General features: G+C 39.9%; 1 protein-coding gene across 2 annotated transcripts; it reads left to right on the plus strand.

Annotated features, from left to right (window-relative positions):
* Positions 1–2,686: 2,686 nt before the first annotated feature.
* Htatsf1 (HIV-1 Tat specific factor 1) lies at positions 2,687–16,480 on the plus strand. 2 transcript variants are annotated; one of them, XM_013350504.2, is made up of 10 exons: positions 2,687–3,160; positions 3,351–3,592; positions 5,147–5,327; positions 5,675–5,722; positions 6,131–6,285; positions 8,487–8,650; positions 10,053–10,152; positions 12,225–12,314; positions 13,122–13,259; positions 13,749–16,480. In XM_013350504.2, exons 2-10 carry the CDS (start codon positions 3,407–3,409, stop codon positions 14,946–14,948), a joined length of 2,262 nt encoding a protein of 753 aa, XP_013205958.1. In that variant the 5' UTR covers positions 2,687–3,160; positions 3,351–3,406; the 3' UTR covers positions 14,949–16,480. The 2 variants fall into 2 exon arrangements, with proteins under 2 accessions (XP_013205958.1, XP_005358554.1); XM_005358497.3 differs by lacking the exon at positions 2,687–3,160 and having other exon boundaries at positions 3,265–3,592.
* The last annotated feature ends 287 nt before the right edge of the window (positions 16,481–16,767 follow it).

Below are 16,767 nucleotides of genomic sequence, written 5' to 3' on the forward strand. Positions count from 1 at the left end.
CCAAAACTAAATTTAGAGATTACAAGATGTGGGGACAAGAACACACTCAAACAAGAGGCCATTCATATACATAAATATGAATATGCCTAGACATATTATATATACATATATATGTGTGTATTTACAATTAATAAAGACACAGAGGTAGATATTGGTGTTTAACTTGAAGGTCAAGCAAAACAGCGAAGCCACTAGAGGGCTCTTACATCTTTGAAATCTTCAGACCAAGTGAGAGTGAGTTCCTGTCTCATCTCGCCTTATATTTCTCTCTAGTGCTGGGATTAAAGGTGTGTACCACCACCTGGCCTCTATGGCTAACTAGTATGGCTACTGGGATTAAAGGTGTGTGCCACCACTGCCTGGTTTGTATGGCTGACTAGTGTGGCTGCTTTGCCCTGACCTTCAGGCAAGCTTTATTTATTAAAGTACAAATGAAATATCACTAAAGTATATCTACACACACACACACACACACACACACACACACACACACACATTTTAGTATAGTTCTTTAACTTTTTCAGAAAATTTGTAGCAAGGTAGGGGAACTTGTGCCCAGAAGGCCCTAGTCATGCCTTTTACCTTGTATAGGTGTCTGCTTTCATTCTACTCAGATGCTGCCTCTGTTTGTACTCACACTTGATGGGATAAGCTTATAGCCGCAGGCAAATCTAGTACAAAATGCAAAGCTTCTGGGAAGCTTTTGGGCAAAGGTGACCTGGAACCTAGACATAACGATTTTTTTTACCCAATTTCCTGTAGGGGAGTGAGGGCACTTCAGGCATTAGGAGTGTGTGGCATGTGCAGTAATGATCTCTCCTGTGTTGTGAACATACTCCAGAATGAAATGAAAGCCCAATAGCACATTAGTCAAAAGAGCTGTTTTATATCTCAGATCGAAGCAAGAACTTAGTAATATTTACATGAACCTAGCAAAATCCATACCATGCATATGAATTCAGTTCTCCAATAGCTCTACAAAACAAGAACCTCATAAAAATAAATATATTTGGAAACAAAAAAGTACTGTTTGAAAACCACCATTAAGGCTGAAATCAGATTCACAGAGGTCTGTAAGGAGCCAGGGTGTTCAAGAACCCACCTCATCCAGTGTATTTGCAAACAAAGGTGATTGGAATCGAAGTAACTTCTGGAAAGCGCTTTCCTACTGTCAAGTCTGGGTTATAATACAGATGTTGCCGGGTGGTGGCGGCAGCAGCGCACGCCTTTAATCCCAGCACTTGAGGGGCAGAGGCAGGTGGATCTCTGTGAGTTCGAGGCCAGCCTGGTCTACATAGAGCTTGTTCCAGGACAGGCTCCAAAGCTACAGATGAAACCCTGTCTCAAAAAATAAAATATAAAAATAATATAGATGTTTACACATATATGTTATGCCCAAATCTGTGAGGTCCCCACAAAAGCCAACAAAGAAGACCGAGTACCATATGTAAAAACAAAGAGCCTTTATTTTAATCAAGTTTGCAAACTCGGTCTCTCTGCACATCCAACGTATTGGAATATCCGGAGATCCCCGAGCTCAATTAGAATAGGGTTTTTATAGTAGTAGAGGTGGGGGTGAGGGGCTCTGAGGTTTAGGGCCCCTGATTGGTTGACATTTGTCGAGGGGTATCCTGTTGAGGTGCGCTGGCAGGTGTCTCTATCTACAGCTCTCAGAATGCCAGGCATTTCCTTTGAATGGTCTGCTTTTGGGTGGGGGTCGGGCAATCTTTGGCCTGGCCTGTGGTTCCTCTTGCAGTCAGGCGTTGTCTCTGGATAAACTACTGACACTCCAGACTCCATTTAAACTCATTGATGGCCAGAGTCCCAGGTGGTAATGGTTGGAAGAACTTCTTTTGGGTGACCTGCCCAGACTTAGCTTATCATGGCTGGCCCCCACAATATAGAGTTCATTGCCACCTCTAATGAATTAAAATTGTACATAGTTAACAGCAACAAATGTTGCAATCCACATACAAGAAGAGTTCTTTAGAATTTTCTAGTTTTTTATAAAAGGATGCTTTAAAACAAAATAATCGCTACTTAGTATCTAGTGCTTCTATTATTGTTCGCCAAACCATAATTGGGTCTCTCCTGTGATCTGCGCCTGTCTTCCTGACTGCCTGTCCCAGAACCTCCCTCAGTACCTAGCAATTAATAGTTCAGTAAATACCTGCCCCCTCTTTTTTAAAGTGAGGAACCCCTCACTTTTGAAGATGCACAGAATATTTTGGGGAAAAGTTCTGCTTAGAGCAGTTAGTGGGCTGTCTAACACCCGAAGAAATGGAGCCACATGGTCCAGGTGGTATTTATCTGTACATGGGGATGTTAACAGTCAAGCTTCAAGTGCCAGGCTTGAGCACCTCTGATCCCTTGCAGTATGTTGTAGTAAGTGTTACCCTCACCAATTGCAGCCTGAAGGTGGTACCAGCTGCATAAAAAGGGGGTGAGATTAGAAAGTGATGGAACCTTCTGCCCCTCGTTCGTTCACTCATTCACTCACCAGACCCCCAAACAGCAAGTTACGTTGTTTGGGTTACTATGATAAACAAAAGCCATGTGGACCCAGGGACAAGAATTTAAAAATAAATACTTGGTTCATTCGTAGGGGCGGAGATTTGCCTGAGCAAGGCGCATGGCTTTCGCAAAGCGGGAGAAAATTGTCCCACGGTCCCACCCACCTCCCCAAGATGGCGGCTGCCGCAAAGCCCAATCAGCGCCAACTCTGCCGGAAGAGTCCCGCGTCTTTTTTCAGGCTATCGCGTCGTCCGAACAGCAGAGGACCCCACCGAGTCCAGGGTTCCTGAGATGTCACGGATTTCTGTAGGAAGCTAGGAAGCGTCGTCGCGGATCGCTGGGGCGTTCCCATAGGGACAAGGGGCGGCCGCGCACCTTCGGAGTCCCGCCCCTGGCTCTCGCAGGCGTCGCGGTCCTTTGACGCCAGAGGGGGGGGCGTGCCGGCGCCACCCACTACGTCGCCGCGCGCGGATAATGGCGACTGCAGCAGCCTGAGCGGGGGGACTTCGTGCTCCAGTAATTTCCTGTTGTGGCGGGAGGAAGCTGGGGTGCCTCCGGAGCTGGCGGCTGCAGTGCCTGCGCGCCTGCGCGCTTCCGCCTTGTCCTGGCCCCAGCGGTGGCGTCAAGGCCCGGCCGAGCCCGCCAGGTGGGTGGCCGCGCCTGCGCCCGCAGCCTCAAGGCGCATGCGCGCGCCTGGGGGGCGGGCGGGAGGGCGGAGCCTGGGCGGTGCGACTCTGGCTTCCCGGGGATTGCTGGGGCGCTGCGGGGAGGCGGGCCAGGGGGCTGCACCGCACATTCCGGGCACTGCCGACCTCCCATTCTCTGCTCCTCTCCAGAGTCGTCTTGGCCTCTTCACTTTTCTGAGCAGTGTCCCTGGGACCAGGTCAGAAACATGAGTGGCAACAACTTAAGCGGGAACGACGAGTTTGATGAGCAGTTGCGACTGCAAGAATTGTACGGAGACCCCAAGGACGGTGACACCCAGAATGACCCGTCTGGAGAAACCGATTCTTTGGGACAGCCGCCCGATGACACTCCCTACGAGTGGGACCTTGATAAGAAGGCTTGGTTTCCTAAGGTACAAAAGATTCACTCGAGTGCGCTTGAGTGCCACTCTGGAGCGGGGCTGTGGGGTTCCCTGGACACCCTTGCGGGACACCCCTCTTAGTTTGCTCTGCTGAACTACTAGGTCCTCGAACCGGTGGTTGATGGCTCTTCTATTTGTCCAGTCTATTGCAGTACCGAAGTATAAAGGAAAGTAACTCTTAGGGTGGTGCCTTAGTAGTTTTTTTTTATGCCTTATTAATTTTTTTGCGAAGGTCACAGTTGGTTATTCTATTGATGACTGCTTTTTATTGCAAAGAGAAAAACACCAAGGAAAACACCTTAGTAACAGTTTTTTCCTGTATCGTCAAACTTCTGTGAGGTGTTTAGTGGACGTGCTGTGGACAGAATGGAGCTTGTTAGTTGGGTGGGGGGTGGGGGGTGGGGAGAAGCAGCCTTTTACCTCATTCCATTGAATAAACTTTTCTCGCATCTTGCTTTATTTCTCTACGGAATTTTGTTCCAGCGCATCTAGTAGCCACAGGAATATAACCAGGAAAGCATGGAAAGTGGTTGGAAGAGGTCTCAACGTTTCTTTTGAGTACTTGGGAATTGCTGATGAAAGAACTGGTGCTAAGCCTGGCGGGGAAATTGTATGCTGAACGTTCCCTGCTAGTCTTAGCCCATTAGTATGAAAGTGATGCGACAGCCAACGACACAGAACTTGTCTCTATCGCGTAGACAGATAGTTAGCTTAAACGTTATATCCGCTCTTCGTTCCGCTTTTCTACGTGTGCATATCTCAAACTCCCCAGATTGTTGAAGTTTAATATCCCGCTTCTGAACTCACAGTGCCAACTTGAATGTAGATGTGGTTTCTTCTACCTTCTGAGTGCTTTTAGTAGTCCAACAAGCAGTTACTTGATAACTATCTTTTGTAGTTGAAAACCATAGTTCTTCAAACTTTGGGTTTGAAGTGATAGACCTAACTCCATAAATAACTTCATTCAGCCTTTCTCCAACAGTGCTTTACTCTGCAAAGCCAGGACGATGGGTGCTCATTGGCCTTGTCTTTCATTTTGTTACGCCACTAAGCCCTAATGTGAATTAGTGCTCGAACTAAAATGGGCATTTTGTGTTGTAGCACAGTCGCCAGCTTCATTCATAAACTTAAAAATCTTAGTGTTCGTATGTATTTTTGTGCATCTGTGCACCCAAAAGTGGATTCTACAATTAGATTTCTAGTTGACTTTTGGTTTTCCTCTGTCTCACTATTTGATACTTCTTTTGTTTTATGTATTGGCCACGTTGGTCAACTATACTGTAGAGAAGTAGTAATTTGTAAAACAAGTAGAAAAGGTACTGGTGTCACTTAAAATTCTCTATCATACTTTTTGTTTTGGCAATCCAAGTACTTTCGTCTGTTTTTTTATCATATTATGCAGTTTTGATATAAGGGACTTTTCACATTATATTTTATTACAGCTACCCTGGCATAAACAGTTGTTTAAGTCTTAGATTATATTATTGAATGTATAACACAAGTGAAGTAACCATGTTTTCATGTGTGCTGACTTAACCCATTTAGATCACTGAAGATTTCATTGCTACGTATCAGGCTAATTACGGCTTTTCTAGTGACGGCGCATCTAGTTCTACTGCAAATGTCCAGGATACCAACATTAAGACTGTAGAAGAACCTCCACAAAGAGAAATCCCCGAAGCCACTGACTCCAAAAAGAGGGGAGAAAAGAGAAAGGCTGATTCAGGCAAGTGGTTCTGTTTTGCAAAACCCACGTTTAAAAATGAAATAGGAAAATGTGTGAATAATACATTTTACATTTTGGAGAATTACATTAGCAATGAAGGAATGGTAACATGAGTTTTCACTTTAAAATAGGCTTAAAGCCATTAAGATTTGAGATAGTCTTTTTTTCAGAGAGAGCCTTAGAACAAAAAGTTTATATATTTTGAAAGTGGGAAGTGATTTGAATTAATCTTAGTCTTCTTAAATATAAGAGACCCTTCTAAAAGTTTTAAGAAAACTGCCAAGATTTCATGATGTGATTCTTGTTGTTTCTTACAAGTATTTTATTTATTTCATTTTGATTTTTAGGATGGTTCCATGTTGAAGAAGACAGAAATACAAATGTATATGTGTCAGGTATTTATCCCTTTTTAATGCAGCTTTAAGGCTGGAAACACTTAGTGTTATGACTTTGTGCTAAGTGATTTCTAATTTTTAGAGTGTTTTGTTCAGCTGTTCATGTTAACTTGGAATTTACTAGTACAGAACAAAGAGAAATTATGTAATTTTCCATGCTCTTCTGTATGCCTGCCTTAGATGATTTACATCAGTTTATCTGTTGAGATGTAGTGAAGCATAGCATAACATAACTGTGATGCATTTTTAATATATAAAATGTGAATGACATTCAGATTTATAGATAGGATCTTTTTGCACTCATTTACACAAATCAGCGTTTCTCTTCGTTGTAGGTTTCTTGTTGGTAAAATGCTAAATAACTTTTATCTTCATTACATGCTTGAAAATTGTTCTCTGAAATTACAGGTCTGCCTCCAGACATCACAGTGGATGAATTCATACAGCTTATGTCCAAATTTGGCATTATTATGAGAGATCCTCAGACAGAAGAATTTAAGGTCAAACTTTACAAAGATAATGAAGGAAATCTTAAAGGAGATGGGCTTTGCTGCTATCTAAAGGTTGGTATATGGTCCAGTACATTTCTTGTCTCCCCAATTTTAACTCAGGAGCCAGGGCTGGAATCTTTTATAGATGCTAACCTAAACCAAGAACCATCTAAAACAGAATAGAAAGAAAACTGAAATTTCAGACTGTGACTGTATATAGGTGATGTTCGTACCGTATCAGATTTTTAATATATATAAATTACTGCTTCTATACAGTATATTTGACTAAGGGTGCATAACACAAAAGAGTATTAAGTAAGACAGAGTAAAATCCAAAAGTCAGTAACACTAGAGTTAGTTGCTTGTTTTAAGAAACTGTTTGCTTCAGGGTCAAAATGTTATGTCAATATGTGATAGAGGGGCTTTTCTTAACTCCAAAAAAATCTTGCTGTAAAGATCTCATTATTGATGTATGTAATCAGCTGTTTAAAAATCTGAGAAGAAAAAAATGCCAGTGACATTATTTGCACATTAGAATGAATTGGAATGGGGTTAGCAAAGTCTAGGCTGCCACCTATTTTTGCAAATAAAATTTTGTCAGAACACAAGTATGCTTACCAACGCCTTTATGTGTGGCTGCTTTTGTGTTTCTCAGTAGCATCAACCTCTGACCCTCCAAACCTAAACTATTTACTTACCGGCTCTTTACAGAGAGAATTTCCTAACTTCAAGTTAGACTGGAAAGAAGATAGTGAATTTTACTTACTGATTTCAACACCACAGAAAAGACCTCAAATGGAAATTTCCAGAATTTCTGTGCTCTTTTGTACAGGGGTTGCTTATTGTGAAAGAAAATTATCATTACTGGAATACTGGTCACCTTAGGAGTGTGTATTGTTCATTGTTGCTTGCCATAAAACAAATGGCCCCAATTATGGCATAGGAATTTTTCATAGAACGTGAAAATAACTACAAATTAAAGTAAAAAAGATAATGTAATAATACAAATATCCTAGGTGTGTAGTTAGTGGACAGTATACAGTGGGGTCAGACGACAGTAGATTTAAGTTGGAAAGCTTTGGGGTTATCAGCTTTGAATCTGTTTTTTTTTTTTTTAAGCAAGATGGGTTAGTGGACACTAACACAACCATGACAGTTTTGTGTATTGATATTTGAGAATTTTACCAGTTCAAGGATGACTAAAAATCTGTGAAGTTTTCAACGAGGAGGGTGTTGATCGAATGTTTATAAAAAATTATTTTCTTAAATGTGTGTATGTGTGTGTGTGTGTGTGTGTGTGTGTGTGTGTGAGTGAATTTATATACACATGAGTGCTGTTGCCTGCAGAGGCCAGAAGATGTTGTATCCCATGGAACTGGAATTGTAGATCGTTGTGAGCTACCCACTATGGCTCCTGGAAACTGAACTTGACTTCTCTGCAAAAAAAAAAAAAAGCAGCAAGAGCACTTAACTGTTGAGCCATCTCTTCAGCTCCATGATAGGATTTTTAAAGAAATATATTGCTTAGTGAAACACTTTTATATAAAACTTAGGGCTAACAAAAGTAACATATTGTTAAGCCAGTAAATTGCACTTTAGAAAATAAAGTTTATTACTCCAGAATCCATATTTGATTTGAGCAGCTGAGGTCAGTGGTCCTTTTGCGCTTCCCTTATACCTTTAAATCTTTGACTCTGATTGAGTAGGACCTAGAATCCATAAATGCATTTAATATATTAGCCATTAAATAATTATCTTCTACTCAGTATGTTGTTACAGACCTACATTTTAGCTTGAAACTGAACATTAAGGTTTAGCTGTATTATTTCCATTCCTTGAATCATCTACTGTTAAGTAAATGTTCCAGAGTTTCAAAACTGGGATATTCCACAGAAATTATTCAGCTCCTCTCATTCTGCAGACGGGAAATTTGGTCTTCTGGAGACAAAAATTATCCAATAATATAACTTACTGAACATCTACTCTATGCCGTACCCTAATATAATATACTCTTTTATCTAATTTTGTCGGAAACTCTGTGATGAAGATATTATTTTAGCTTTTTGCAGATTGAGAAGTTGGTGTTCAGAGAACTAGTCACATGCCTAAGTTAACACAGGTGTTGGAAGTATAGCTGTGTTTTGAACACAACTTTCCTGATTTATAGGTTAGGATTCTTTATCCCCAAACAAATAGTGGCATTGTTTATCTCAAGATCTCAAGTTTTGTTTTAGTGCTCAACTTTACTGACTATTTTATTTGCCATTATAAAGAAAGAATCTGTGGAACTTGCATTAAAACTTTTGGATGAAGATGAAATTAGAGGCTACAAGTTGCATGTCGAGGTGGCAAAGTTCCAGCTGAAGGGCGAGTATGATGCCTCAAAAAAGAAGAAGAAGTGTAAAGATTATAAGAAGAAACTGTCTCTGCAACAGAAGTTTGTATTATTTTCTTCTTTTTTGTAAAGTTTCATATACATATTTTAAAGCATATTTTCTTTTTTGAAAAGTTTCATATACATATTTTAAAGCATATTTTTGGTAATAGCTACTTTGTTTTATTACATCAAACACGTTTACAGATTATTCTAAAAGAATTTCATTAGCTAGTTAGGGATCGCCAAGCAGTCTCTCCCATGGACTGATTTGGCAGTGGTGAGGAGGGTTTACTTTTTCTAGGATGATTTCTTTTAACTGGGTTCTAGGCTTCTTTATTTAAAAACAAAGTGATGAGTGATGGACTCATGATCAGTGGCATCATTGAACTTCATCTTCCCTCCATCACCTCTTTCCACACTTCCTGTCCCTCATCCTTGCAGCTTCCAGTCCCTCCTCAGTAAATGAAGAACTTGATTTTGGAGGTGATAATTTATCATGTGAAAGGGCACTTAATTGAGCTTAGTATTGAACATGGAATGAAGAGTTGAAGCTTATATTCCAGAACCATGACTTCTCTTTCAGAGTGGATTAAAATCAATTGCCAGGAACTATATTTGTTTATACAAATTTGTTAGTAAAGGTTAGGAGTGATACAGGTTTTTATCATTACATTTACTGTATAGTTGTGTATATTTGTGTATATATATAAAATGTCACATTCCATTCCTAGTAATTTGATTTTAAGCATATTTTGACATATGCTAGTTTTAGGAAATTAGTCAAAATGATAAATACTTTCACCAGTGGATTATACTGAAATTCTAGCATTATGCTTAAACTCATGATAAAATAATCATCAAATTTTCTGTGTGGTTCCATGTGTTTTACAGGTTTAGTTAAAATAAACATGTCAGATTTTACAAACAGTATCTGGAAAATATAAGATTATAGCAAAGAGCCAGTAGTAGTATACTATTCAGTGCAATATATAGTATACTATATACAGTAGCCTTCAGTGTGTTCTTTTCTGTTAAAAATTACATACAAATTTAAAATGGTTTTTGGTTTCAAAGTACTATCAGCCATTCATATACATGGTTCTTTATCTGTGAACTCATTGTATCAAACACATAACAATTTTTTCTTCTCATCAGCATGACAGCTCCTTACATAGCATTTACATTGTGAAAGGTATTAAATATAGTACTTGAGAGATAATATAAAGTAAATGGGAAAGCCAGGTGTAGGATATAAGTCAGTACAGTGGTGTCCTGTAGTAGTGTTCTGTGTGGCCAAGGATTTGGTGTCCAGCTGATGACTCTAGAAAGTTCTGTGGAACTATGTTGGAATCAGAAAATGACTATCATTAAGCTTGCACTAAAGGATTATATTCATCCTTTTATTTTCTCCTACAAATCTGGACCCAGGTTTTAGTTTACTGTTACTTTTTTGTTACTTTAGGCAGTTGGATTGGAGACCTGAGAGGAGAGCTGGACCATCCCGGATGCGACATGAACGAGTTGTCATCATCAAAAATATGTTTCACCCCACAGATTTTGAGGTAGGAAGTGGTTTTTTAACATCTAAAAATTCTGGTATGTTTTCTTACAGGAGGGTCCAAAGCCTACCATGCTCCATCTTTGTCAAGGCATATTCCTGTAGTCATGGGTAGGATAGGAAAATAAAACAAAGAAGCTGGATTTGGAATTCCCTGTGTTTATCCCAGTGTTCTTTTGATTATGTCCTAGATAAGACAGTTTATATTCATACTGTGGCCAAAATCACAGCTGCTGGCTATCTGAACTCAAAGATTGATGGGAACAGCTTGGATTTGTAGTACAGTTCCGTAAGCACCAGCTGATTTTGATGGAGAATACCAGTTGTATCTGAAAACTTGGTGCTAATAATAGAAATTTGATCCTTAAAGAAATCTGATATTTATAGTGGAGGTTGTTTTTTAGGACCACATTTTCACCGAGTTCTTTAGTGAATATATTAAAATCCCCAAACCAGCAAATAAAATAGCTTACACTGCCTTGTGCCACTGATATTGTCTGCTAGTGTGGATGGATACTACAACTTTTGTTTTCTTTTCCTGGCTCTGGAATTAATGATAACATTTTGGACATAAAGGAAGAAAATGTTCCTAATGTAAAAATTCTGATTTGGAAACATTTTATGTGCAGTCTGTGTTTAATCTTGTTCTTTTTGTTCACGTTGTCAACAGTGTTAAAATCCAGGACATGCTCCAAAGTCACAGAGAAACCCTGTCTCGAAAAACAAAACAAAAAAAAATGATAGTTTTAGTTTAGCTCCTTAGCAAGGGCCTTAAAATGGACGGTTCAGCCTTATCTCCATACCTCATGATGAGAGCCTGTTGACAAGAATGATGGCAGTTGTCTTGCTTTTTTGTTCAGGGTTCTGAACCTGGACCTCAAATCATATTAATCTAGATCTGCACAATCTAAATAAAGCCACCACAAATTATTATTAAAACTAATTAAGATTCATCCTGGTATATTATATAACTCCTGATAGAAGGGTTAAAGAGGAATTTTAAGGATTGTTTAGTTTGACTGAAGACTGGTTATGAACCTAAAGAAAAGACACCAACATTAAGCTCTTTAGAGAAAAAAAAAACAACATTGTTGGATTACCCCAAGGTATCAGAAAAAAACTTATATTTGGAAGGATATCATATATTTTTATTCCAAATACTTGAGTAATGTTAGAAGATATATACCTAAAAATACTCTCTGATATTAGGGTAAATAATGAAGGATAATTTTGTAATGTAACTTTAGATGGGTTCAGTGTTGAGTTTGAAACCTTAACCAAAAATACTCTGCCAGGAAAGGTTGAATATCAAGAAATGAAGAATCACAACTCCAACATGAAGGGAAATTTCTTTTTGTGCACATCAACACAGTCCAGTAGAAGTGTACAATGTGAGAAGCTACATGTAAGCTTCTTATTTCAATAGCCTTGGTAGATAAAACATGATGTAGCTAGGGAAATTAACTGTAATAAGGTCTTGTCCAGGAACCATGCATGGTCATTGTTCACCATCTTAGTGTAACGTTTAGATCAGAAAGTTACATGTGTAGCTTACTAGGTTAAAGAGTCTTGGAGAAGGGAAGAATTAGGCTACTGTAGAGCAGAGGTGAGGTGTTCCTTTCTGCCCCTTTTCATGCCCTAAAGGTTAGAGTTCTGTTCATCTTTACTGGGAGTCTTGAGTCCTTCCAGAGTTCTGGGAGGAGAATCCTGAACTAGAGACCACCAGTACCAGCAGTACTTCAGTGTTTGTTTGTTAGCACATATGTGGAAAAGCAACAAGAATATTTTAAGAAATACACATACGTATAAATCTCTAGTTTTCTTTTGCTACTGTCCTCCTCTCTGCCATGCTTGTCCATTTCCTCTCTCTCACTCTGAGTAGACTAAACTCGTAGCACTGAGTGAAATCATCTAACTTAATTTTGAGTTTCTTTGTTTATTACTGTGGTCTGAAGACAAATGCACTTAACATTAAGCAGAGTACTGTTTTGCATATGTTAACTTGTCACTGTAATAAATTTGGTTCTTAAATTATAAAGAAGGAGGAAACTCCATTTTAATCCTTTGTTTTTACAGGATGATCCATTGGTTCTGAATGAGATCAGAGAAGACCTTCGAGTAGAATGTTCCAAGTTTGGACAGATTAGGAAGCTCCTTCTGTTTGATGTAAGTTCATGGCTTGTACCAGTCAGTCCTGACATCTTCCAGGCTGAGGAAGTGACTTGGATTGCCCTAGAGTTTAGATAAGTGTTTTTGTATCTCAGGCCTGCTGTCTGTCAGCGGTAGTTCAGTGAACATGGTTTACAAAGCAAGTCTTGGATTGTTTTCATTTGCTGAGCTTATTTCCCTTCCTTCTGACTCTTAAAGAGTAACTAGAAGAAAATGTATGGAATATCAGTTTCCTCAAAGTTCTTGCCTTTCTCTGGATTACTTACCTGATCACAGTCAAGGAGAAAAACCTCATGTTTAGTTTTCTCTATACTTCAGAAACTGATAGAAAGTACCTATGTGAAGAAAAGTACCATTTCTTACAGTGGATTGCTGGTGTGCTGCAAGGGACTTTACAGGTCATGTTGCTTAATCCTCAGAATCCCTTTGAAGTAGGTAGCTACTATCTGTACAGATGAAGAGGCCACATCTTTTCATGTGGCAGCCCTTGCTCAGTGCTCGTTCAGCTCCTGACAGGCAGGATTTAATCCCAGGACACATCTGACCTTCGAGACAACACTCTTGACAATCTCAGGGTCTTACCTCTTGGATAGTATTGTTAACAAACATTTGCAGACACTGCTGGTTCTTGCTAGACAAGATGAAACTAAAGAAGCAGCTGACCACTGGCTGGAATAAAAGGGAAGAAAGATTTCAGAAGTTTTTTACTTCAGAGTGTCAGGAGAACACTACTCTTTACCTGTCTTATGAAATGTGGATCTGATTTTTAATCTTGTCATTCAGTTCTTCTTCTTGTCTTTTTAGAGGCACCCAGATGGTGTGGCCTCTGTGTCCTTCAGGGAACCAGAGGAGGCTGATTATTGTATTCAGACTCTTGATGGAAGGTGGTTTGGTGGCCGTCAAATCACTGCTCAAGCCTGGGATGGGACTACAGATTACCAGGTAAATCCTGCAGCTGTCAAGGGTGCAGGAACTGCTGCATTGTCAGCTACAGATCTACTTTGGGGTTTGCTTAATCTGTTTTGTATAATACATCTTGTAAATAATGTTTTACATTGGAGGATAGAGAAAAACTTATCACTTCCCAGTTTGTCAGTCTGAAATTTTGAGGTTTACTCAGAATGATAAGAAAGGAGCAGAATAAACTAAGGTATTCCTTATATCCCTTATTACAGAGAGTGGCCAGAACTCCAACAGTAATGTTTTAGGAAATGAACCATTTCAGCAGCCCTTGGGTATTTGCATATATTTATATGATGTTTCTAAGGTTACCCGGATATGAGGTTGTGTAATCAAGGTATATAGTTTTGGAGAGCAGAGTAAGGAAGTGTTTAGATTGCTTTAGAAGAGTTGCTTTACAGAACCACGGTACTTGTGTCAGTATTAGAAATGCCCAGAGAAGCCTTAACCTTAGTTCCTGTTTGTGTGCAGGTAGAGGAGACATCAAGAGAAAGAGAGGAAAGGCTGAGAGGCTGGGAGGCATTCCTCAATGCTCCTGAGGCCAACAGAGGCCTCCAGCGCATGGATTCCGTCTGTGCTTCAGAAAAGGCAGGGCCTTCCAGAGGAAGGCATTTTTCAGAGCATCTGAGCATGTCTAACACAGATGCCCAGGAAGCTATAACTGGAATGGCATTTGGAGAAAGTATTGATGAAAATAAGTTTGAAAAGGCAGATGAAAATAAGTTTGAAAAGGCAGATGAAAATAAGTTTGAAAAGGCAGAAGATGGAGGAGAATTTGAAGGAAATGCTTCTGAAAAAGATGCCAAAGAAAGTGGGTCTGATGAAGATGACCCCGAGAGAGAGAGTGAAGAAGGCCTCCCTGAGAGTGAGCTTGAAGAGGGTAATCCTAAAAAGGAGTCTCAAGGGCGTGGTCCTGAAAGAGAATCTAAGAAGAAAGGCAAAGATAATTATGAAAAGAATGGCCTTGCCAAAAGGTCTGAAGACAGTGACCACAGCAGAGAGTCTGAAGGGGCAGACAGCTTCAAGAAAGAGTCAGAAGATGATGACTCAGCATCTGAGGAAGACTGCTTAGAGAAGCAGTCTGAAGATGGTTCTGACAAAGACTTAGAAGAAAATGGTGTTAAAAAAGCTTTCGACCAGGATGCCTCCGACAAGGAGTCTCCTGAAAACGTTGAGAAAGAATCAGAAGAAAATGATAGCGACAAATCAGAATTTGAAGAAGGCTCTGAGAGAGTGTTAGATGATGAAGGCTCTGAGAGAGAGTTTGATGAAGACGTGGATGAAAAGGAGGAGGAAGACGAAGAGGAAGCAGTCGTATATGAAAGGGTTTTTGAGGATGAGTCTGACGAGAATGATGACGACTTAGAAGCAGATGAGGAGTGTGGGGATGCTGATGACAAAGAGGAAGATGACATAGATGAGAAGCTCTTCGATGACTCCGATGAAAAGGAAGAGGAAGAAGATACGGATGTAAAGAAAGATGAAGATACCAATGACAAGCTGTTTGAAGATACTTCCAATGAGAAGTTTTTTGATGACGAAGAAGGTCTTAATGAGAAGTTGTTTGATGATTCGGATGAGAGAGGGACTGTGGGGGATGTGAAGGAAGACGGGTCTCAGTCCACAGACAGCAGCTTTGCCCTCAGTAGTGATGAGGATGATGAGATTTAATCCTTTCCACTTGCTTTTTAGGGAGAGCCCTGTGTCTCTATTTGCCTGTGCTTCAGGGTCAGTAGTAGTGTTACATCAACATGTGCATAGGGGTAGGATGCCATCAGACTAACGTCTTGAAGGTTTCTGTTCTCACCTGTACCATTGCATTTAAATATGTTTATTGGCTCTTCAGGTAAAACTTCATAGTTCAATGCAGGTAAACTGGATACCTGTTTTCTGCTGGATTTATTAAATGCATGCAAGAGAATATTTTTAAAGTATCCGAATTGGAGTTTGTGATAATCAGAAATAAAGATGAATTGATAATATGCAGAAACTGAAATGTGGACTTGATTTGTGTTTGGAATCAAATATTGCTTGATTCCTCTCACACCTCTTGCTTCCAGCTGTGTTACCACTTGGGTTAACCTTCCCCCTTCTGCACTACAACTTGGTCCTAAAGACAGAAGAAATGACATTTTAAGCTCCTTCACCAATCCTTGGAAGTTACCTGCTTTCTTTTTTACCCCCTTTCTATTAAAAACAAGATGTGCATGTGGTCCATAGCTTGAGTGATTGAAAACAGAGAAAAGGTGATCCGAGTTGGACTGTGCCAGTTTAGAAGATGACTGAAGTTACGAGATCTCTCTGCAGAAAGATGGGACGCACAAGCACTACACAGCTTCTTAAATACAGTTTCGAGAGGTTCATGGAGTCCACTGGAGATTAAGAACTTTTTTCCTTAGGAATATAATTTTTGTTTTGTTTTAGAATCATGGTTCTTTTATTGTGCCACATCAGGTTGCTCTAATACAATTATGAATCGTCCTTGATCGAGCTTTCCCAATTCAGTATTGGTGAACTTGCTGATGTAGTGTTGAAAAGTTCTGTTGGGAGCATTGAACTCCGTCAGTGCTCAAACGTCCACCTATTACAGACTATCTCTAAAGGAAAGCAATGCCCTTCAATACACATTGGTTGGAATGGGCAGTTCGACAACATAAATTAGGTCTACAACTATGACAAGAGGGGTCCTCGTGGGAAGTGTGTGATTTTGACTATAGTGGCAGCACACACCTGTAATCACAGTACTTGGTAGACAGGCCATCCTCCCGTTCAGGCCAGCCTCAGCCTCATAGTGAAACCCTGTTTCAGGAAGAAAAGCATCATTTGAAAATCCAGACTCTGCCATTAAACAGTGCATCTGATCAGTTGTTTGGGGGATTAAGAAGGATTAACACTGCTTGGCAAAGACTCCTTACCATTTGCAGTTGAGAAATACGACAGTAATACTATGTTTTGGACTTGATTGTCAAAGCCTTGCCAACCACAGCAGCTTACTGTGTGTGTTTCAACTAGGGTATGCTGTTCATATAACCTGATCAAATTTTTTAAGTTCTTATAGTTGTTAAAAAAAAGTATTCATACTCTTTTCATGTGAACACTAGAAGTCACAACAGCCATGAAATGGTTAATAATTTATGCAGTGGTATAAATGAATTAGCAAAGGCTAATGGGTAAAAATAATGAAAATAAATTATATACATGTATGAAATTGTCAAATAATGGGACTACCTATTTAAAACCATACAGTACTTGCTCAATAATTCTGTTTCTGCCTTTAATGCTCCTTAAAGGCTGGAGGATTGGCTCAGAAGTTAAGAGCACTTGTTGCTTTTGCAGTGGACCTGGCTTCAATTCCCAACAGCCACGTGGGGACTCACAAGCACCTGTAACTCCAGTCCCTGGGATCCAAAGCCCTCTTCTGACCTTCACAGACATCAGACATGCACATAGTGCATGTACATGCATGCAGGCAAAACACTCAACAAGGAAA

This window comes from Microtus ochrogaster, chromosome X (genome assembly GCF_000317375.1).
Source record: "Microtus ochrogaster isolate Prairie Vole_2 chromosome X, MicOch1.0, whole genome shotgun sequence".
In the NCBI taxonomy this organism is placed as follows: Eukaryota; Metazoa; Chordata; class Mammalia; order Rodentia; family Cricetidae; genus Microtus; species Microtus ochrogaster.